Below are 22,655 nucleotides of genomic sequence, written 5' to 3'. Positions count from 1 at the left end.
CCCTTGCTCTGCACGTGGGGACCCCAGGGCACAGGGAGCCGGCCGGGGGTTGTCACCAGGGGACAGCAGCATGGTGGCTGGGTGTTGCATCCATCCCATCTCAGCAATTTTTCGGCGCTGCGAAGCGCCGTTGCAGCTGGATGCCACTTTGTCACCGCGTGTGTGACCTTGGTGGCACCGGGGCACACGGGCAGCGCGTCCCGGCGGGACCGTGGCACGGCAGAGCAAGCGGCGGGCGGTTGGGTTTGCGGGAGGAGCGAGCTCTGCCGGGCACACGTGCCGTGCCGGCGTCTGGCAGCCACAGCCACTCCTGCTCAGCACGGAGGCTTCGTGCGGAGATTTACTGCCGTCTCACGGAAAAATGGGTGGAGTGGGAGGACGTCTCCTCGCACAGCCCAGGAGGAGCTGGGGGGCACTGGCCCTGGCTGTCTGGTTCTCCCCAGCTTCCATTTCTGTGCCCCACAGTGGCACAGGGGACCCCCACGTCCCCTTGGTCACCTTGGGGGTGCAGGGGCTGGGACGATGCCCCTGTCCCCTCCATCGCCCCGTTCGGCACGCCGCCCGCGCCTGCTGCCCACCATGCTGCTCCGAGACGTGCAGGTCGCGTCCCCCCGTCCTCCTTCCCTGCAGGAACACATGGCACCACGTCCTCAAATAATTGCTTCATTACGGGCTAATTACTGCAATTAGCAGCTCTCCTGCAAGCGCCTGCTGGCCTGAGCACGGTGAGTCGCGGCCCCTCCAGCCCCGGACCCCATGGTGGTGGCACCACCGAGGGTGGCCCGGGTGGGTCTGAGGATGCTCCACGTGGCGTGGGGGGCTCGGGCTCAGCACCCAGAGGGGTGTTTGGTCACTTGAGGACTTCAGGCTGGGCGTGTGGGTTTGCTGGTCCCCTCGGAGCCATCTCGACCATCCTCGTGCCCATCCTGCGCTGCTCCTCTGGGACGGGCTCCCAGCTGCTTGCTGCGGGACGGGGACGTGCCGGAGCCCTGCGGCACCGTGTGGCTCCGGTCTGGTGGCTCTGCGGCAGGGTCGGTGACATTCAGCACCAAGAGGATGCTGTTCCCTGCCGACCTGCAATGGCTTTTCCCATCTGCTGCCGAGTGGGAGCAGGGCCAGGGAGGTGCTGGCAGCTCCTGCCGCTCGCCCATGTTTTATCTTTAATTCCTCCCCTGGGCTTTCTGCGGGACACGGCACGAAGGATGAGAAAAGGAGGCGGCTCCGGAATCCCCAGAGTGGCTCCTTTCCTGCACCCAGCAGCACCAGGAGCTGCGCCGGCCCTGGTGGGGCCGAGCAGCCCAGAGGCCACGGTGATGGGCGCATTCACCCTTGGCCTTCGGGCTGGTCTGTAAAGCTGCTCTGCTCAGCGGGAAGGGGAGCCTGGTCTGGGCAGAGAGAGGATGGGTCCCGCGAGTGCCCAGCAACAGGACAAGGGGCAACAGGCACAAACTGAAGCCCAGGAAGCTCCAGCTGAAGATGAGGAAGAACTTCTTCCCTCTGAAGGTGACGGAGCCCTGGCCCAGGCTGCCCAGGGAGGCTGTGGAGTCTCCTTCTCTGGAGATATTCCAGCCCCGCCTGGCCGCGGTGCTGTGCAGCCTGCTGTGGGTGCCCCTGCTTGGGCAGGGGGTTGGGCTGGGTGACCCACAGAGGGCTCTGCCAACCCCTGCTATGCTGGGATTCTGTGACGGATGCGGGGCCATGACCCCCCTGCCAGCCCACCCCGGGGCCCCCGGTGCCACCGTGAGAGCCGGGAGCGCTGGGGACAGCCGTGCCCCGCGCCAGCGGTCGTGCTCAGCCCCGCTGTCGTCGCCGCTGCCTGAGCTACGGCTGCGCTTATGAATAAATGAAGTGCGAGCAAAGCGTCTGCCTAACGGCACGATGACAAATGTGTACCGAAACCAGAGGGAGAAGCGAACGGTTTGAAGAATTCAATTATTTAACAGAAGCTTGTTACTGGTACGCGCTGAGGAGCCCGCACCAGCGCGGCCGCAGGGTCCAGGGAAGGGAGGTGTGAGGCATCCCTGGGTGCCCCGTGGGTCGTTGGGGACCACAGCTCGGCCGGGCTGAGACCCCTCAAGGGGGACGGGGACCCGCAGGGTGGGGGTCTGCAGGAGCTGGAGGCCGGGCGAGGGTGGGCAGCGCGGGCTGGGGAGGGCGTCGGGGGAGTGGGAGGGATTCACTCGCACCTCGCCTGCGCTGGCAGAGCCCTGCCAGGGAGGTGCAAATGGACGCAGCAGGAGCTCACCGCGCTGCAGAACCCCCCTGGGCTGGGCTGAATGGCGGAGTGGGGCCGGATCCTGCTCAGCTGGGAGCCGTGGCACAGGACGGCTGATCCAGTGCCGGTGACATCGGAGGTTGATGTCACAGGAGTCAGGATGTGCATTAAAAATTGATTTAAGTCTGTCCCACCATCCCCAGCACTCAGAGAGGTGGGTCCCTGCGGCCTGGCCACGGTCATGTCCGCTTGGCACCGGGGACAAGGGGCACTGGCTGCCTGTCCTTGCCGCCAGCGCTGGGTTCACCTCCGTGGGCAGCAGCGAGCTTGGGGCTCGGACGGGTCCGTTCCTCCGTTTATGGGTCACGGTGGCAACGGGGACCTCCAGCTCCATCCCACACCGCAGCCGGTGCTGCCTCCTCCCCACTGGCCTCCCCCAGTGCCGTGGGGCCGTGCCATGTCCTTGGCCACGGATGCCAGGGGCTGAGCCCAGCGCCGCGGATCAGTGAGCATCACCCTCCCTCCCTGCAGCCGGTGGTGACGAAACCTGGCAGGGGACGAGAGCGTGTCAACGTGGGCAGGCGCTGGCAGGGGACGCGGGCTTCAGCAGCCAGCTCTCCGCGCACGCCCGGCTGCTCGCCGCGCTGCCGGGGGACCGCTCGCTCTTAGCTTGCATATGCTGCGAGGCAACGCGCTTTATTCCCCTCCAGCCTCCCTTGGCTGCAACCCAGCGCGTGCCTCGGCTTGGGCAGAGGCTTGAGTCTCGTTGCTCGGGTCCGGCGCAGCCCACGGTCCCTCCGTCCCTCCCACCCCTGCAGCTCCACGGTGCAGGACAGACCATGCCGGCATCCTCTGCTTGAATATTAATCAAGAATTCAAAAGTGAGAGTGGGGTGGGCATGCTGAGCAGCACCCACCGCCGAAGCCACGTAGGGCCGAGCATCCCACCGCAGCCAGCTCCGCCGTGGGAGCCGCTGCTCGTCCCAGCATGTCAGCGGACCCAGATGCGGGCTTATTTTGGGCCCTCGTGCTGAAGCAGCCCGTGCCAGACCTCCCAGCGCCGCTGCCCCAGCCCTGCCAGCAGCCCTGGCTGCTCACGGCAATCCCAAGCCCTCGGCGCTGACGGCAGCCAGACGGCAGCAGCAGTTTGCCAGGGAGGCAGAGCCTGGCAGCGGGCAGCCATGCTGCAGCCCATGCCAAGCCACGGCAGCGAGCGAGCCCCTGCTAATCTGGAGGGCCGTTCTCCACGGGGTCGGCCGGGCTCGCGGATGCCGACGTCTGCTGAGCGTGAAGCCGGTGCTTTCTGATGCCTGCTCTGAACAAGCAGGATTAGTGCCAGGGCGCGGGATTCTGGGGATCCCTTCGCAGGTCCGAAGTGCCCCATGGATTAGGTGCCACCTCAGAGCCCCTCGGGCCCAGCCTCCCCCTCCCCAGGGTCCCCGCAGAGCAGCGCCCGGCGGGTGGCTCTTTGGAGAGGAGAAAAATTGCTGCATCAATCAGAGCGGGGAGCGAGAGCAAAGCTGGGTGATTTAGGTGACTGGTCACCGCCGTAACCGATGATGAGCTGCGAGTCGAGCAGAGAGAAATAAGAAGGCGACACAGGCTGGTGTCTGTTTGCATAAACTACCTCATCCGCAGAGGGGATCCGGCACCCAGGGAAGTGATAAATCCCTCTCGCCGTGGCCGTGCGCTCAGATGAGATGGCTTTTGAAGGAAGGCAGAGGCTCGGCTGTGAGTTATTGGCTGGGGAGTGCTCACACTGGTAGGTGTGGGTCCCCAGGGGTGCTGAGTCTCTGGCGTGGGACCCTGGGGATGCTGGGTCTCTGGTGTGAGACCCCAGGGATGATGGATCTCAAGCATGGGACCCCAAGGATGCCTGGTCTCCAGTGTGGGGCCCGAGGGATGCTGGGACTCTGGTGTGGGACCACAGGGATGATGGATCTCAAGCATGGGACCCTAAGGATGCCAGGTCTCCAGTTTGGGGCCCCAGGGATGCTGGGACTCTGGTGTAGGACTCCAGGGATGTTGCACCTCCTGCAAGGGAATCCAGAGATTCTGGGACTTTGGTGTGGGACCCCAGGGGTGGCGGGTGTCTGGTGTTGGACCCCAGGGATGCTGGGACTCAGGGTTGGGACCCCGGGGATGCCAGGTCTCACGAGTGGGGACCCAGGGTTGCCAGGTCTCCAGTGTGGGACCCCAGGGATGCCAGGTCTCGAGTGTGGGGACCCAGAGATGTTGGGTCTCCAGCACAGGACCCCAGAGATGCTTTGTCTCTGGCGTGGGACCCCAGGGATGATGGATCTCAAGCATGGGACCCTAAGGAAGCTAGGTCTCCAGTTTGGGGCCCCAGGGATGCTGGGACTCAGGGGCAGGACCCCGGGGATGCCAGGTCTCAAGAGTGGGGACCCGGCGATGCCAGCTCTCCAGTGTGGGACCCCAGGGACACCAAATGTCTGGTGTGGGACCCCAGGGATGCCAGGTCTCGAGCGTGGGACCCCAGAGATGCTTAGTCGCCAGTGTGAGACCCCAGGGATGCTTTATTTCCAGCATGAGACCCCAGGGATGCTGGGTCTCCACTGTGTGACCCCAGGGATGCTGGGACTCTGGTGTGGGGACCCAGGGATGCTGGGCCTCCAGCATGAGGCCCCAGGGATGCTGGTTCTCCAGTTTGGGACCCCAGGGATGCCAGGTCTCTGGCACCGACCATGATGGGGATGATGGCTCCAACCGAGATGCACTGGGGACCCTGCAGCTCCTGGTCCCCCCCTGTCCAATGCCAGTGCCACACTGTGACCTCCTGCAGCTGCACCACGCAGCCCCCTCCCTCTTCCCCCCAGCCCTTCCATCTTCTTCAGCGCTCATTTATGAACAGGCTGCAGCCCAAGACGAGGAAGGAGGAGGAAGAGGAGGCACCAGAGCTGGGTGTTTCATTCCTGCACATGTCTTCCCGTGCACCAGATGGGCAGAGGGAAATCATCCGTAACTGTTTATCCAGAAGAAATTCTGCGATGCGGCAGAGTCACCTTCCCTGGTGGTCCTAGCTCCGGGGCGGGGGGCTGGGGATGGGGGCAGAGCCCAGGAGCTCCCCCCCAATCCCCACCCCCCCGCCCCGGAGCTGGCACCACCGGGCAGAGATCCCCCTCCATCTCCTTCCCTCTCTCTCCCATGCCTGATGCTGCCGATGCCGCTCCTCATCCTCCGAGCGGGTCCTTGACCATGGTCAAGGGCGATACACGATGGCGCGATGCAGAGGCTGTGACGCTTCCCGGGACAATTAATCACCGGCAAATTAAAAGCAATATAAAGTCTGTGGGCAGGCTGGGAGCCGCGTGCTTCCTCGGTGCCATGGCTGGGGCATCGCTTTCCCCCATCGCTCTGGGTTTTCATTTCTCCACTCCCCTTCCGCTGTGCAAATCTCCCATCGTTTTATTTAAGCACACGAGCCACCCCCCCCCGCCACCATCCCCGGGCCCTCACGTACCCGAGCCTGGCAAACTATTTACGCGGAGATGATGTACGACCTGCTTGCTCATCGAAGTTTGCGGCTCGTCCTGTCGCTGAGATGTCTCCGCAGAGAGCGGTGCTGGCTGGGAGGAGGGGGGGGGTTCCTCACGTGGATCGTGCTGCTCGAGACGTGGCTGGGACACGGCAGCGATGCTTGGGTGCTGGAAAGGTCTTTCATTTTCTTTCTTTAAATTATTATAATTTTTTCAAACAGCCCCGCAAGTCAGAACTTCTTCCCTCTGAGGGTGACGGAGCCCTGGCCCAGGCTGCCCAGGGAGGTTGTGGAGTCTCCTTCTCTGGAGATATTCCAGACCCACCTGGACAACGTTCTCTACAGCCTGCTCTGGGTGACCCTGCTTCGGCAGGAGGGTTGGACAAGATGACCCACAGAGGTCCCTTCCAATCCCTACCATTCTGTGATTCTGTGATTCTGTGTCACCCATCCCCTGCTCCTGCCATGGGTAATGGCAGGTAAATGGACCCCTGGGTGCTCTGCAGGAGCAGGGGCACACGCGTGTGTCCAGAGCCCCTCCGTCCCCACGCACATGTGTGTCGAGGTTCGCAGCACACGTGGCTGCGCGTCAGGATTCCCGAGCATAGATACTCGCTCCCACTGCATAGACGGGTGTGCAGAGCTTTATGACAACTGAAATGGAAAAGACAATTGGATGTCAAAACCTATCCGAGGAGCCCATTTATACCCGCCGACGTTTATGGGATTCCCGCTGATTGATTCAGGCCCCATAAAACTTCCCGCAGCAGCTCCCACCCCTCCCGGCCGGCTCTGCCTCTGCTCAACAGGGATCTGATTGACTCCTCTGCCTGCAGCGGGATCGTAGCTGGCATCCCTGGGCGTGCAGCTTCTTCCCAGCTCCCCATCGGAGCCGCTCCGGATAAGGGACGCGGCGCGCATGTCGCTGTGCCGTCCATCACGCTGTCAGAGCATCAGCGGGGCCGGGGGCCGGGGTCGGATCCTGCACTCGGCCTCCCGCCACCGATTTCCCTTCCCAGTCACTTTTGTCTGCTGGCAGAGGTGAACTTCACACTCGGCTGACGGTCTCCGAGTGACAGCTCCCAGTGCCACCAGCGTGCCCAAGGCAGGAGCTGGGCGGCTTTGTGCTGTCCCCAACAGGACAATCCCTCCTGGCACCGAGCCAGCGCCGCGGGACGCCGCTCCCCATGCCGAGCGGTGAGGATGCTGCCGTGCCGGAGGGTCGAGGTGGAGCGTGGCAAGGCGGCACGGGACCATGGCGAGGCCGGTGGTGTGTACTGGAGGGACGGGGAAGGTCTCGCCTGCGGCTCGTCAGCGTTAATCACTGCTGCTGCCCTCGTGTGTCGCTGGCAGCCGGTAGCTTGGGACAGGCACAAATCTGGGTGTTGGTGAAGCTCATCGTCACCAAACCCGAGCGGGGCTCCGGGAGCCGGGAAGGCAGCCTGGCCAGCCAGGAATGGGACGGGGACACCGGGCTCTGGTTCTGGAGTCCTCGGGGGTGTTGGCCCCGGCAAGGGCAGGACGGGGGCACCAGCGCTGGCGTGTGGCCGTGCCCGACAGCACGCAGGGCGAGCCAGCCCACCGCACCATTCCATGTGTGCGGCTGCAGAGACCTCCATTGCCACCGACACGGTGAGATCGATGTCTGTCCCCAGGGAGGACACAACCAGGGGCTGGTGCAGGTCACCATGTGTCACCTGGACTCATCCAATGCTGGTGCAAATCCCGTGCCGATGTGTGCAGAGCTCGGCGCAGCCCATGGGACTCGCTCCGTAGGTGCCGGCCCAGCACCCGCTGCACCGCACCGGCCCCGTGTCTGTCTGCGTTTGGTGGGGGGTCTATCCCAGAGGAAGGTGATGGGAAAACCTTCCCCAGCATCCCCAGAGCCGCTGGCACTTGTCGGAGCAACTCAGCCAGCAGCTGCCTGCTGGTGCTCTCCCTTCCATGGCTGAGCACGCTGACCTTTCCCAGTGCTTCACAGCTCAGCCCCCGGCCACGCTCCTGCCGGCTTCGGTGGGGGTGGGAGGTGGGGGGGAGCCACCGCAGCTGAGCAGCCCTGGCCCCTTCCCCCCGCTCTGCTCCCCTCCCAGGCCCCTCCTCCCCAGCGCTCATCCCACACCTATGAATATTTATACCTCCCGGTGTGCGGTGAGAAGTTGGACACAATCAGGACACAGAAATTATTACGTGGGGACAGACAGCGGGTTGCTGGCAGAGCATGTCCAGCTCGGCGGTACCTGTGACACTGGGGAGTGACTGTGGCAGGCGAGGGTGACAGGCAGAGCCTGTTCCTCCCGGTCTCTGGAAAGGACGGAGGGCACTGCCAGGACTTCTGAGATCTGGGCTGAAAAGGCGTGGCGCAGCCTGCCCACTGTGCTACTGGCTTTCGAGAGCAAGGGAGGGAGGTTACCCACCACCCTGCATGAGGGCGCAGCGGGTGTATTGCCATTGCTTTGCCGTTGTGTTGCTGTTGCATTGCCGTTGTGTTGCCATTGCATTGGTGTTGCTTTGCTGTTGCGTTGTTGTTGCATTGCCATTGCGTTGCCGTTGCTTTGCCGTTGTGTTGCCTTTGTGTTGCCATTGCATTGCCATTGCGTCGCCATTGCATGGCTGTCACATTGCCATTGCATTGCCATTGCATTGCCATTGCTTTGCCTTTCCTTTGCCATTGCGTTGCCTTTGTGTTGCCGTCGCGTTGCTGTCACACTGCTGGAGCGTTGCCATCATGTCACCCTGTCGTTGCCGTCCCGTTGGTGTTGCACCCAGCCCAGCCCTGGGAGCACACTGGTTTGCTAGGGCACTGCCCCCCCACCTTGCTCCTTGGGGTGAAGGCCACAGAGCTCTCTTCTCCTGGTGGCTTTTCCTCGTTGCAGGAGGAGCCCCGTGGAGGGGGGGGGCCCGGGACTGAGTGCGGGGCTGGGGCTGGGCTGCTCCACACCGGTCCATGCATTGGGCTCGGAAAGCCGAGGGCTGCCCAGTATAATGCTCTGCTCCCAGTACAGCGTGTGCCCAGTGTCGTGGGAAGGGCGGGCACACACCAGCTCCATCACGGCAGCGCACCTCGCAGGGCGACGTGTTCCCACCCCCTTTTATAAAAAGCAAAGCTCCTGTAATAAAGAATTTAATAACCCGCTGTGCCTGTGTGGATAGAAAACTCATTTGTTTAATAGGCAGCAGTTTGGCTTTGTCATGTTCATTTAGTTTTTAATGACGCACAGTTGTGCCAATATTGATTTTAGCTTATAGGGACTGAAAAAATTTACTATCTGGAATTACCTGAAATGTAGCCGTTTTATCTGGCAGGCAGGAAGACGGATCTCTCACCACCTCGCTCCCGGCGGGCATGGTGGTGGCGCAAACCATGCATGCAGGACTCCAAGAGATCCCGGTCCCTGTCTCACCCATCACGTGCGGCGGCAGCTGGCATCGCCGTGCTGGACCTCGCGTGTCGGAACTCTCCCAGCTGTGGGCATGGGGAAACTGAGGCACAGGGGAGTGTGTCCTTCCCACAGCTCAACCTTTGCCTGCCAGGCTGGGCTGGGAATGGGAGCCAGCAGTCGGGTCTCTCTGCCGGGATTCCACGAGGCCGTTTGGTGCGGGGAGGAACGCGCCGGTAGCAGCCCTGCGCCCTGCCCTACCCCACCGTCCCGCTGCCAAACGGCCTCCCCTGCCTCCGCTCATTTTTGATGAGTCAGCAGCTCCGGCGCAGCCCGTCCCCGCTCCGCACGGGGTGACAATCGACAGCAAATCCCATCGACGTCCCTTATTGAGCGCAATTACTCGGCAAGAACCAGATGGAATCCATTTCCCGAGAGTCTCCGCGCTCCTCGGCTCTCCCCGGGGTAACGCAGGGCGATGCTGGGGGTACAGTGACCCCCGGCGCTGCCCCCCATCCCGCCGGGAGCCCCGGCTGGGAGCAGAGCAGAGCTGGCTGGAGAGGCGAACCCAGTGGGTCTGGTGGGCTCGGCGTGGGGAGGGGGCTGAGCAGGGACCCTCCTGCCCAGGTCCCCCCCCAGTCCCCACCCCAGCCTGAGGCTTTGCCCACACGTGGTGTAATTCACTTAGAGCTGCTAACAGGATTGATTGAGGAGCTGGTAATTACTTCTCCCTAAAATGCCCCTGGGGCTTTGTGGGAACGCAAGCTGGGGAGCGAATGGCTGATGTTTGGCGGGGGGACAGGCTCTGGGACCCCCATGGAGCTGCATATCCCCCTCCCTGGGTCCCCACGTGCACCCACTCCCCTTTGCTGGTTCAGCGGCGCGGCGGCAGCCAGCTCTGCCAGCCGTCAGCGATGGCCCGCGCAGCGTGTGCTCGGTGTTATTCATTATGCAAATCCGTAAATATATTATTTACTATTTCTCCTATTATTATCCATTATTTATCACCTAATCCTGTAGTGCTGGAAATCAGTGCAGCACCTGAAGCGCTCCGTGCTGGGAAACTGCCCGCCGGGTGATGGAGAGCCCAGGCGATGTGCCGGGCTGGAGCACCCAGCCGAGCGGGCACGGCGAGGCTGGGGAGAGTGGGGCGAGGACGCGGGGGTTCAGCCTCCTCCCACCCTCCCGACAGCCCTGGGGAGCTGAGGGCCACTTCGGGGGCATCTCTGTGGCTTCCTGATTGCATCACATCAGGGACCAACGTGCCCGCAGCGGGGGTGCGGGGAAGGAGCCAGCAGCCCCCTGCCCTTGCTCCAGGCAGGGATGGCAGCCCCCAGCGAGGCTCCTGTCCTGCTGTTGGGGGATGGGGCTCCCCCCTTCACTGGGGGAAGCCGTGGGCTGGGGGCTGCCCTGCACACACCTGCAGGGCTTTAACCTGCAGGTGGATTAAATCTGCTGGCTTAATGAAGAAGAGTGAAATGAACCTGAGCGGACAAGGCTGGGGGGATGGCAATGCCTCTGAGCTCTGCGGTGCTGCTCTGAGATGCTGGCGAGGCTGGGGATGCCCAGCCCTGTGCCAGGAGATGAGCTGGCCAGTACGTCGCCCTGCTCCCAGCGGAGAGGGAGCTGTGAGGGGTAAGGCATGAGTGATGCCTGGTCGAGACCGGTACGATGGGCTTTGGGCTCTGCTGCTTTCATGAGCTGCTCCTTGCTGGCACCCTGAGCCGTGGGGTGCGAGCGGTGCCCAGGGCTGTGGCGGGTACCCACGTGTCTGTGTGTGCTTTGGTGGGGTGATTGCGAAGGTGCTGGGGAGGTAAAAAGTGAGCTGGTGTCTGCCCAAGTCCTTTGCTTTTGCGTCTGGAGAGCCCTGAAAAAAAACCACCAACCCTCCTCTGAGCTTCAGGTGCTGGGGCACGTGGGGAGCTGGGGGTTGGAAACGTGGTTACTGCAAGAGCTCTGGCTGAGGGGAGCGGAGCTGGGGGGGGTCCTGGCACCCCTAGTCTGGCCCTGCCTCGTGTGTGGGGGTCAGCAGAGAGCACCTTGAAACCTCGACTCCTGGAAGATGAAGTGAGAGCCTTGGATCTGGCCCCTGGCAAACCCAGCTGGTCCCCAGCGGCTGCTCTGGAGAAACGCTCGGGAAGGTGGCCTTTAAATGTTAAGAAATCATGTTAAAATGAGCCAGAGCCTTTGTTTAAATTTTTAATGTCCTGATTTAAAAATCAGCCTTGAGGTCTGGACTGTTGGCGGGGGCTGGTGCTGCTGAGCGGGTGTTTCTCTGCCGGTGGTCTCCGGGTGCGGGGCCAGCGCCGAGCTCGCCGCTGTGAAGCCGGCGGTTGCACCCTCACCCTGCCAGCAGACAGCGGAGTCAGCTTCTGCCGTGGCCCACCCCGGGGGCTCCTCTCGGCTCTTTGCAGCCGGCAGAAAAAGCAAAACTCAGCAGAGAGGTGGAGGAGCAGTTGGGGTGTCCAAGGGCTGTGGGGTTCCCGGTCGCACGGCTGTGGCTTTGGGTTGGTTTACGCTGAGAAACGCTTCTGCTCCCCAGTACCTGCGGCTGGGGAAGGTGCTCTGGGGGAGGATTTCCTGGTGTGAGCCCTCAGCTGAGGATGGGCCGTGGGTCTGGAGCAGCAGGAACGGCGTTGCCCCCCACCCCGGGGCTCATGGCCCCTCATGCCTGGAGCAGCATGCGGGGACCCAGCCGGGATCCCCAACCTTCTTCCATGGGGGAGAAGCCATCGGCAGCTTCCGCCGCGCTGCCCTGAGCTCCTCCGCAGAGCCGGCTGCGCTGCCGGACGGCTGATAAGAGCTCTGTGCTGGAGCAAAGGCTCCTGCTCCTGCTGGCTTCCCCGGCGGAGGATGGCTGCTGGGATTAATGCCTCCTCCACCCCATCGCCCGCTCGCCGGCGAGGGGAAGGTGCACAGGCTGTCTCGGGGTGCTCACTTAGAGGGGGTTTAGAACCGGAGAAAGAGCTTTAATGCCAGGGCTGTGTCTGTTTGGGGGTCCCCTGCCTGGTGCTGCTGTGTGTGCTGAAACCTCGCCCTTGGTGGGGGAACAGAATCCCAGAATCCCAGCATGGCAGGGGTTGGCAGGGACCTCTGTGGGTCACCCAGCCCAACCCCCTGCCCAAGCAGGGTCACCCACAGCAGGATGCACAGCACCGCGTCCAGGCGGGGCTGGAATATCTCCAGAGAAGGAGACTCCACAACCTCCCTGGGCAGCCTGGGCCAGGGCTCTGTCACCCTCAGAGGGAAGAAGTTCTTCCTCGGGTTCAGCTGGAACTTCCTCGGCTTCAGTTTGTGCCCGTTGCCCCTTGTCCTGTCGCTGGGCACCACTGGAAAGAGTCTGGCCCCGTCCTCCTGACCCCCACCCTGCAGATATTTAGAGGCATTTCTAAGGTCCCCTCTCAGCCTTCTCTTCTCCAGGCTGAACAAGCCCAGCTCCCTCAGCCTCTCCTCGTAGGAGAGATGCTCCAGTCCCCTCCTCATCCTCGTAGGCCTGCGCTGGACTCTCTCCAGTAGCTCCTCATCTTTCTTGAACTGGGGAGCCCAGAACTGGATGCAGCGGGGATGAACGGGGGTGGTTGGGCTCAGTGAGCTGGGGCTGAGCCCCTCCCTGGTCCCCACATCCCACCCTGGTGAGGTGGGAGCTCTGGGCAGGGCTGGGGAAGCCACGTGTTGCTCCTGTGGAGATGCTCATGGTGCTGCTGGTGTGGTCAGCAGCATGATGGGCCCCAGTGGGGGGGTCTGGGGAGGGTTTGGGCTGCCTGGGACCCCCCCCCCTCTGCCCCAGCAGCTCACTGAGTACCCGGACCAGTCTGGCGGTGGGGACCAGTGGGTGCGAAGGTGGAGCAGAGTCATGGCAGCTGTGGGCAGGTCTCCCCGGGGAGTTTCTGGTCCTTCTCGGCTTGTTCCCAAACCGCTGCTCTCCAAGGAGAGAGCCAGATCCTGCCCAGAAATGGGACTCCTGTAACCACTGCTGGGATGATGCCCTTGCTCTGCTCCCAGCTCAGAGACCCCAGCTCTGCAGCCCCAGCACCAAGCACGAGCTTGCTCTGGGCTTGAAGGAAGAACTTAATTGGGCTGGGATGTTCCGAGCAGCTGATGCTGGGAGAGAGCTCCGGGCCGGGAAGAGGAGCCGTGCTGGCAGGAAGGAGAGGGTTTGCTTCTGTTTCTATTCCTTCTCTCGGTATTTTTTTTTGAAGTCATCAAATATTTAAGCTGTTTCTGTTCCAAGCTGGTTTGGAGGCCCCTTGCACTGCATCCGAGGGCAGCGTGGAGCCCTGTTCGATGCCCTTCAAGTGGAGGCAGCTTCAGTCTGGCTGAAAATGGAGGCTCTGCCTGTGCCTGGCCCTGCCTGCGGGCTGGGGAGCATCTCCCCGGCCTGGGGTGTGCGGTGCCTGCATCTCGCCCCACGCCGCGGTGCTCCTGGGGAGAACAGACCTGTCCTAAGCCTGGGTTGAAAGAGAGGAGTCAACAGATCGCGGAGCCTGCTTGTGGCCTGCAGCACTGCCCTGAAATAACTCTTCCAGGAGAGCAGATGCTTCTGAAGAAATTAAAAAGCCACTTCCAATCTTAATTACAAAAAAAGGTATTGGGCAGCCTTGCTGCAGCCAGTTAATCCTCCTCACCGTTAGGAACGTGCACCTTATTGCTAGTCTGGGTAGGTCCGGCTTCAGCTTCTGCCCGTGGGAGCTTGTTATACCTCTGTCTGCGAGGCTGCAGAGCCTCCATTATCCAATTTCTCTTCCCGGTGCCGGTGCCAACAGCCTGTGGTTACGTCTGCCTCCTCTCCCCTTGGACAGCGGAAAATGACTGAGCTCCTGGAGTCTCTCACTCATGGGCAGAGCTCCCGACCTCGCCTCTCTGTGCACTTCCCAGCCCCTTCCCAGAGCGGGGAGCTCTGAGGGGGCACGGTGCTCCCCACGGGATGCTGCTCCTGTGCTCGGGGAAGAGCGACGCTGCTGAGCGAGAGCCGGTGCCTTGTCCGAGGAAGATGAGGGATTCTGAGGACGGCTGAAGGAAGCTCTTGGCTGTTGTCCTGTAACCTTTGGATAGCATTCACTCTTGGTCCCCGAAGTGCCTGACAGCCCAGCAAAGACTTCTACATTTCAAATAAAGCCTTGATCTTTTTTTGGAACTTGCCTTGGCATCAGACAAGAGTTTTTAATTCAAGCCTAGCGACGTATTTTGGGTTTGACTTTGATGCGCCCTCTTCAAGCAGGAGGCAAAATAACAGCTTTCAAATCTACAAATAGGCCCGAGGCGGCTTTCTGCTGCCCGCGGGGCCGGCGCAGCGGCTGCGCAAGGCGAACCCCTCATTAGCCGAGGTCTCCAGGGGCAGCCGGTGGATGTGCTGCTGCCGTCGGGGGCTGGAGCCCCCCGCCCCGAGGGTCAGGGGTCTCTAGAGAGGAGCTCAAAGATCCCGACTCTGATGTGCACTTGGAGACCTGTGCGTCTTCACCCCTTCCAGAAGAGTCTCAGAGAGGTGGGAGTCAACAAGGGCAAGGGCAGGGTCCTGCACCTGGGGAGGAACAACCCCAGGCACCAGTACAGGCTGGGGCTGAGCTGCTGGAGAGCAGCTCTGTGGAGAGGGACTGGGAGTGCTGGGGGACGACAGGGTGACCATGAGCCAGCAGCGTGCCCTGGGTGCCAAGAAGGCCAATGGGATCCTGGGGTGCGTCAAGAGGAGTGTGGGCAGCAGGGCGAGGGAGGTTCTCCTCCCCCTCTGCTATGCCCTGGGGAGGCCCCATCTGCAGTGCTGTGTCCAGTGCTGGGCTCCCCAGTTCAAGAAAGATGAGGAGCTACTGGAGAGAGTCCAGCGGAGGGCTACGAGGATGAGGAGGGGACTGCAGCATCTCTCCTACGAGGAGAGGCTGAGGGAGCTGGGCTTGTTCAGCCTGGAGAAGAGAAGGCTGAGAGGGGACCTTAGAAATGCCTCGAAATATCTGCAGGGTGGGGGTCAGGAGGACGGGGCCAGACTCTTTCCAGTGGTGCCCAGCGACAGGACAAGGGGCAACAGGCACAAACGGAAGCCGAGGAAGCTCCAGCTGAACCCGAGGAAGAACTTCTTCCCTCTGAGGGTGACGGAGCCCTGGCCCAGGCTGCCCAGGGAGGCTGTGGAGTCTCCTTCTCTGGAGATATTCCAGCCCCGCCTGGCAGCGGTGCTGTGCAGCCTGCTCTGGGTGACCCTGCTTGGGCAGGGGGTTGGGCTGGGTGACCCACAGAGGGCCCTGCCAACCCCCACCATGCTGGGGTTCTGTGAGTCGTGCAACCTGGCTTGCAGCTGGTCCGTGTGCGTGCGTCGCCGTGGTTCCTGCTGTCATTACAAGTGATGCTGCCCCAAATCCTAGCTCAGAGTTGGGATTCTCGGTGAGCCGTGAGAGGTTGCTGGAGGATTGGGCCAAAGCTTGTGGGAGATGAAGAGATGGAGCTGCCCTGTGCAGCATTGCTGAGTGGGTGGCAATGAGGGTGCCACCGCAGCCTGCTGCCCTCTCTGATACCCGGGATGAGCCAGCACCGTGCGAGGCCGCTCTCGGCTTTTCCACCCGCTCCTGGAAACCGCTGGGGTGGTTGAGTGCCGAAACATGCTCTGGTTTGGATGGATTTGGGCAGAGGAGAGCCCGTACGGAGCGGGCAGGGCTGGGAGGGAGGCCGTGCCCGGGTGGGAGTGTTGCTGCGAGATTGAAACTCAGCCAGTCTGCCCGGGTGACTGTGGGGAGCCAGGTACTTGTGCAAGTGGGTAATAAATGGCTCACACCTCGGCAAGATTAATTGTAATAACCATAAATCAGTGCAGGCGCTGAATTTATGGCCCTGGAGACAGGAATTCCTGTTCTTTGCGGAACAAAGCCCTGATCCCGCGGAGGCTTGGGAGCGTGCTGAGCATTACCGTGGCTGCTCCCTGCCGCGGTACGTGTGTCAGCGCCCGGGGAGTGGGGTCCAAGGCCCCTGCCAGGGGCTGAGCTCCCCCCTGGCAGGGCAGCCTCTCTCCCTGCTTGTTCCAGCCCACTGGGAAACACCTTCTCGAGGGGGTGAGCCAGGATTGCAGCCTCCCACAGCCCATCGATCCCCCGTCATCTCGGCTGCGAGCGCCAGCCGCGGAGCTGACGAATGCCGGGGTGGGCAAGTGCTGGGTTATTGTTCAGCCTGTTTTCAAGAGGTCGACGGGAAATTTGGCAGCAGCTCTCCAAATACGCAGCGCGCATGCAGGCGTTGTCGTGTCCCCCCCCCCCCGAGGGCTGTGCACGATTTACACGTGAGCGCGTATCATGGAGTGGAAACGCACACCGGTGCCCAGGCACTAATGCGTGCCGTTGTATCGCTGCTGGTGGGAAAACGCTCCCTCCGTCCCTGCCCTGGTTTGACCCGGCAGTGCCGGGCCTGGCTTCAGGCTAATCAGCTCACGCTTTCGTTTCGTCCTGATGGTCCCAGGTCCCTGGCTCGGAGGTGCTGCCTGTGCTCAGGAGGCTGAACCAGCGTTCAGGCTGGGTATTTCTTTCCGTGCAGACGGTGCAGGTCCTTGGGTGTTAATGCTCGGTAGCAGCCCTGACTGAGCCGCTCTCCCCTGCCAAACGCAAGGCACTGTGCTGGCAGAAAGCGCAGACATCTTTGAAGGATGTGCGTTCAAGGCCTGATCCTGCCGGGATATGTGGGCTTGAGGCATTACAAGATCAGGCCTGGAGAGGTGGTACGTGATCTGGGAGGTGCTGCTGGCTCATCTCCGGGGCTAGAGCTTTTATTTTTCGAGAGAACGCTAAAATGTTTGGTTTGATAATCCTGTGGCAACGAGTCCTGCTTTTGAGCTACCTCGGGGATGTGCTGTGCCCCCTTCCCAGGGACCGGGCGCTCTGAGAGCTGTCGGAGGGGCTGGGGGGGAGCGCTGCAGAGGGGAGCTGCTGCTTCCACAGCCGGCAGCACCGGGGAGAGGGACCCGGAGAGGGAGATGGGGAGGGGGATCCAGGGAGGGGGACCCGGGGAGGAGGACCCAGGGATGGAGATCCGGGGAGGGGGGACCCGAGGAGGGGGATCGGGGACGGGGACCCGGGGAGGGAGATCTGGGGAGGGGGACCCGGGGAGTGGGATCCGGGGAGGGGGACCCGCCCCTCGCCCCTACCCCCTCGCCACGAACCGAAGGGGGGCTCGCACCCCCCACCCTCCGGCTCCGTGCTCGCCCGTCCGCGGCCGCTGGGTAGCGCTCGGGGCCGCGCCGTCTCCCCGCCCCCCCGGCTCGGGCTGGCCCCCCCCGGCCCCGCCGAGCCCCGCCGCCGCCGCTCAGTCCGCCGCCGAGCCGCGCCGGGAGAGCACCGGCCGCTCCGGAGCTCCGAGAGGGGTCGGCGCGGCGCCGCCAGCCCGCCCGCCGCGCACGGCCGCCGGCTGCCAGCGGAACCCCGCGCCGCTCGCCGCCGCACTTTTCCCCGTTCTCCGCCGCGGGCGCCGGGGCGCGGAGGGAGGCAACCGGGGGGGGGGGGGGGGGGGAGAGGCCCCCCCTCCTTCGCCCGCAGCCGCCGAGGCGGGGATGTCCCCGGGCAGGAGCTGAGCGCTGGGGAGGGGCCGCCTCACCCCCCCTCCCGCCCCTGGACCCCAAACTTTTCCGCGGCTCCGGGAGCGGCGGGGGCCCGGTCCCCACGGTGCCCGGGCGGGCAGGAGCCCGAGCTTCCCTTCCCTTCCCCGGCGCGGGGAGCAACGCTTAGGGAGGGGCTCGGCTGCCGCCCCCGCTCTGGATTTGGGGGGGGTCCCGGCTCCGAGCCTACCCAGGGGAAGTTGCACATGGTGGGGAGCTGCCTGCGGACCCCCCGCCCCACGAGGAGCCTTTCACCCCATCGCCTCCCCCCTACCCCGAGCAGCGTTGCCGCGGGGGTCCCTGCGCCCAGAGGACGCCCACCCCCCCCGGTGCCCGGCCAGCAGCGGGGACTGGCGCCGCGGCCCCCCCGGATTATAAAGTCGAGGAAGTTGCCCCCCCATCTCCCCGTGGAGCCATGGCCCGGCTCGGGAGCTGGGGGCTGCTGTGCTTCGCCCTGCTCGCCCTGCCCGGGCCCCCGGGAGCTGGCGCCCAAGGTAAGAGGGTGAGGGGGGGCGGCAGGGGGGGGGCACCCTTCGGCTCCGACTTTGATGGTGGAGATGGATCGCGGAGGGTTGAGGGGGGGGGTGTCCTGGCGCTGCTGAGCTCAGCCGAGCCCCCACCCTCCCGACCGGGGAAGCTTTTTGCAGTCGAGGGGGGACGGGGACACCGAGGTGCGCCCGGAGCTTTTGCCGGGGGGTGGGGGGACACAGAGCGTTGGTGGTGTTCAGGAAGCCCCCCCGGTGCTGAGCGCAGCGCGGTGTCCGGGGGGGGAGCTCGGGGGGGGCGAGCAGCACGGCTCTGCTCAGCCACCTCCTTCCCCCTGCCCCATAACTGCCCCCCAGGATGGGGATGGGGGGGGGGAATGTCGCTCTGAGCATGGGGTAGAGACTGCCCTGGACCACTCTCGGGAGGCCGAGCATCTCCCGGTGATGGTGGGGGGCGTTTCACCCCCTCCCGGGGGACCCCCACTGCACGCCAGGACCTGGGATGCAAGTTTGGGGGGCTCCCGGGGAGCAGCCCCCCAGCCACCTCCAGTGGAGTGGTCAGAGTGGACAGGGGGCTGGGGCTGGAAGAGGGGGGTGGTCTGCAGCCCTGAGCCCCCATGGGTGCCCGGGGCTCCCTGCGTGCCCGGCCAACCCTTGGGCCAAGGCCGTACCGCTGGGCAGGGCCGAGCCCCCCCTGCTCCTCGCCTCTGGGGCTCCGGCACGGCACTGTCTGGTTTTTGGATTCTCCGCGACCGGAGAGCGATGTCGAAATAGTCTGTGGCCCTTTGGGGTGCGGCCGGGGTTTGGGGACGCTGGGGGGGGCCCTGGGGTCCCGTCCGCACCCCAGCAGCGAGGCTGCAGCACGTCCGCCTCCGTCACCCAGCCTGGACCGAGCGGATCCAGGTTGGGAAACGGGCGGGGAGGGGGGACGCAGCGGGGCGCAGCGCCCGGGGGGTCCTCGCCCGCAACATTTCTTGCCCTTGTTTGTGGCAGCGAGTGGAGCCGGGAGTCCCTGGGCGCTCCCGTCCTCCCGCTCCCCCCGAGCCTCCCCCAGCGCTGCTGTAATTTCTCAGTAATTAAGTTCAGAACAGAACATCTGAAGCAGCGGTATATTCTCCGGGCAGGCCCTGTGTGGGGAGCTGTGAAGGTCTCTCTGATTGATTCACTCCCTCGCCGAGTTTCTCATCTCCTCGCCTGCGGGACGGGCTCCTGGCGGGACCGAAATCTCCTTCCGTTTGCCCGTGGGGCTCGGGGGTCTCGCCGTGGGGTGGGAGACGCGGGGCTGCCTGTGCTTCAGCCTTCCCGAGCGGCGGGGAAGGGATTTTGCTCCCTTCTCCCGGCGCAGGATCCGAGCTTTGCGGCTTCGGCTCCATGCGGCGCGTGTCACGTCTTCGCGGGCGGCGTGACATTGCTCGGTGTCCGGCCCTGGCGCTGCGTGGCAGCGGCGGCTGCCCGTGATGGAGCGGCGAGCGGAGCATTGCTGAAGCCTCGCCTGTGCCCGTCTCCCCTGCCACGGGTGGCACCGGCAGGGTCCCCTCCCCGGCTGCGGTGCCCGGCGTGCGTGGGCTGCCGACGCTCGCCGCTGCGGCCGCTGCATGCCGGAGCCGGCGGGATCCAGGCGGGATGCTCGGCTTCGGCCTCTGGCTCAGCCCCGCCGCGGTGGGCAGGCAGGGCAGCCCCCCGTGGGCATCGCTGCGGGGCTGGCGGCGGGAGCAGCGCTTTGTGCCCGTGCGATTGATGCGGGCAGCCGAAGAAAACGGAATCGATAGAGAGGAAGAGGAGGAGGGGATGGGGCGAGACCTCCCCGGCTGAGGCGCAGGATGAGACACTTTTAATACCTGCAGTTGGTAAAACAAAGCCCCTCGCTACCGGGGAGAGAGGGGTTGGAAGTTTAATTACAGCCCGTCTGTGCTGTGTAATTATTAATTACCCGCGGCAAAAAATAACTTATTGATTAGCGGCCTCGCACTAATTACCCGGAGCCGAATGCGGTGCTGGGTGGAAGGCTGATCCGTCAGCGCCGGCCGGGCGGGAGCTGTGTCGCAGTGCGACCGGTGCCGGGATGCCACGGCCCGGGGGGGCCCGGGCAGCCCCTTGCTGCTGCCAGCCCTGCCCAGCCAGCCCACGCCCGCAGCCGAGGTGCCTTCAGCTGGTGGAGCAAGGCAAGAAAGGGCCCCCCAAAAGCTGAGGAGGGGGGGGCTGGGGGGTCCAAGCCCTCTTTTCCCCGCTTTCTGTAGATTTTGGGACCCCCAGGGATGCTGTTTCCCCCCACCCAGGGCTGGAGGCACAGCCCAGGACCCCCCGCACTGGCACAGCACCTCTCATGGGATGGAGGAGGCTGCGGCCGGTCCCGGGAGGGATTTGGGAGGCTTAAGGTTCCAGATGGGATCTGGGGTAGGGGCCTGAGATGGGGCAGCTTCCACCAAAGAGGCTTAATAGGGGCTGGAGCAGGGGGGGTGCCAGCACCTTCTGGCACCCACGCGTGTTGCCTGGGCACGTACGCGGGCGTGGAGCCCGCGGGGACGAGCCCCAGCTCCTTCCCGGGGACACGATGCCGGTGGCCGGCTGGCGCCGGGACCGCTGTGCAGGGTGCTGCCGGTGCCTGCTGCGCCGGCGGCAGCGCGGAAGGGGTGGCCGAGCGTGGGTGTCCCCTGCCCTGGCTCCCGCTTCTCTGCGAGCCGGTGGCCTCGTGCGAAGCTGCGGCTCGGGGAGGAAAGTGGCTTTTAGGGGAGAGGATGGGAAGATTAAAATTTGATGCTTCCTCGGAAGCCATTAGTGACCAGGCGCAGCGATGAGATTTTGATGACCTGACGATGGTAAGGGGGAGGGGGATACGGTCCGGTCGCAGGCAGCCCCCGTCGCCGTGCTCCATGCCCTGGCTGGTCCCCAGAGGCTTAGGGTGCCCACGGTCCAAGCCATGACAGCGTTGGGCTGTGCCACCGTGCTGTGCCACCGTCCTCGCAGGCTGCGAGCGGGCTCCCGGAGGGAGGACAAGCAGGACGAGGGGGGCTGCAGGCTCGTGCCCATCACCCCTGCCTGGCACGGGTGGGCTCACGGTGGTGGGCTGGGGTGGCTGGGGGCAGCTGAGCAGCTCCTGCCCGGGTGGCAGCGTCGAGTGCTGCTCGTCCCTTCATGCTGGGGATGGGGCTGCGGTGGCATTTCTGCTCAGCGGGAGGAAAGGAGGGACGTGGAGGAGAGGGAAGGAGGCAGGTGGGCTCGGGAACTTGGGAAAACGCTGATGGTGGAACCGGGGAGGAGGGAGGCTGGCTCACGGGGCGCTGGCAGGGTGATGCGAGGATGATGATGAGGAGCGACCCTGCATCTGCCTTCACCGGTTGTGACGAGCCGTGTCCTTGTCCCCAGCCCGTGCCTGCCGCTGGTCCCTGGTGTGGCTGGTTGCTGCCTGGGGATGAGCTCCAGCCACAACACGCATTACTGTAGGCCCTACACAAACTGTTTGGGGGTGCTTTGGTGTTTAGCAGCAGCAGTTGCCTGGGATGAAGAAGGCCCTGCTCAGACTGGGGTGCAGAGCTGTGCGGGAGCAAACCGCAAACCCCTTTGGGTGCTGGGTCCCAGCTGGGGTGGCTGAGTGGCGGGTCCCCTCGCCTCCGAGCCCTCGTTACCTCCCCGAGCTTGTTAGCAAGTCCGGTGTCGCCGGGTGAGAAATGGTCAGTAATAAATCTGCTGCTGTCAGTGGCGACGTGATCGTGCTAACGAAGGGCGACCTGAGCCCCCACGGTGCCCGGGGTTGCGCCGGGGCTGGTGCGTGGGCACAGCGTGGTGCGGAGGGGCCGGTGGCCGTGGTGGTCTGCCGGTGCTGCGTGACTCCAGCCCTCGGTCTTCCGAAGTGCCCGTGGGGTCCCAGCACCCTCGAGGGGCCGAGATGGCCCAGGGTGGTGGGTGCTGGGGGCAGGGGGGTGCCCTGGGAGCTGCTCCTCCTGCCCGGGGGAGCGTTGCGGGGAGCTGCTGGAGAGGACACGAGGCTGGAGACGTGGCGGCAATGCCAGGGACCCCCCACCATCCCTGGGGCTTGTGGGGTTCCCACCCTCGGGACCCAAACTTGGGGTGCGTTTCTGCCACCCTTCACCCTGCTGGCAGGCCGGAGGGTGCTGGTGGCACCTCCCTGCCTTGCTGGCCCCGCTTGGCATCGCCCCGCACACCTGGGCAGCCCCTCCATGGGGCTGGGGACTGGCTGGCAGGGTGTGTGTCCCCCCCCCAGCTCCCAGCGATGCTTTGGGGGTGCACCCAGCTCCCAGTGGTGCTTTGGGGGTGCGTTCCCTCCCCCAGCTCCCAGCGATGCTTTGGGGGTGCGTCCCCCCCTCCGCTCCCAGCGATGCTTTGGGGTGTGTGTCCCCTCCCCCCCCAGCTCCCAGTGATGCTTTGGGGGTGCGTCCAGCTCCCAGTGATGCTTTGGGGGTGCGTCCCCCCCCCCCGCTCCCAGCGATGCTTTGGGGTGCGTCCCCCCCGCGATGCTTTGGGAGTGGGTGCCCCCAGCTCCCAGCGATGCTTCCCCTTCCTCCCCTTCC

At 64.3% G+C, this 22,655-nt stretch overlaps 2 protein-coding genes across 5 annotated transcripts in view; one reads left to right on the top strand and one right to left on the bottom strand.

Moving 5' to 3' along the window:
• RPL38 (ribosomal protein L38) overlaps positions 1 to 22,655 on the bottom strand; it is a 488,213-nt gene that overhangs the window by 45,643 nt on the left and 419,915 nt on the right. Inside the window, exon 1 of one of the 3 annotated variants that reach the window (XM_075440986.1) lies at positions 6,785 to 6,796. The exons of the other annotated variants lie outside the window; for them this stretch is intronic. The gene's annotated coding sequence lies outside the window, so the exon portion shown is untranslated. Of the gene's footprint in view, positions 1 to 6,784; positions 6,797 to 22,655 lie in introns of those variants that run through there. 3 annotated transcript variants of the gene reach the window in all.
• The window catches only part of SDK2 (sidekick cell adhesion molecule 2), a 55,109-nt gene continuing 50,074 nt past the window's right edge, over positions 17,621 to 22,655 (top strand). The window contains exon 1 of one of the 2 annotated variants that reach the window (XM_075441149.1): positions 17,621 to 18,138. In XM_075441149.1, coding sequence (XP_075297264.1) covers positions 18,060 to 18,138 — 79 coding nt within the window. In that variant the 5' untranslated portion in view covers positions 17,621 to 18,059. Of the gene's footprint in view, positions 18,139 to 20,885; positions 20,946 to 22,655 lie in introns of those variants that run through there. The other variant, XM_075441150.1, reaches the window with a different exon arrangement.

This window comes from Opisthocomus hoazin, chromosome 21 (genome assembly GCF_030867145.1).
Source record: "Opisthocomus hoazin isolate bOpiHoa1 chromosome 21, bOpiHoa1.hap1, whole genome shotgun sequence".
NCBI lineage: Eukaryota > Metazoa > Chordata > Aves > Opisthocomiformes > Opisthocomidae > Opisthocomus > Opisthocomus hoazin.
This window is presented reverse-complemented; position numbering and strand designations above follow the sequence as displayed.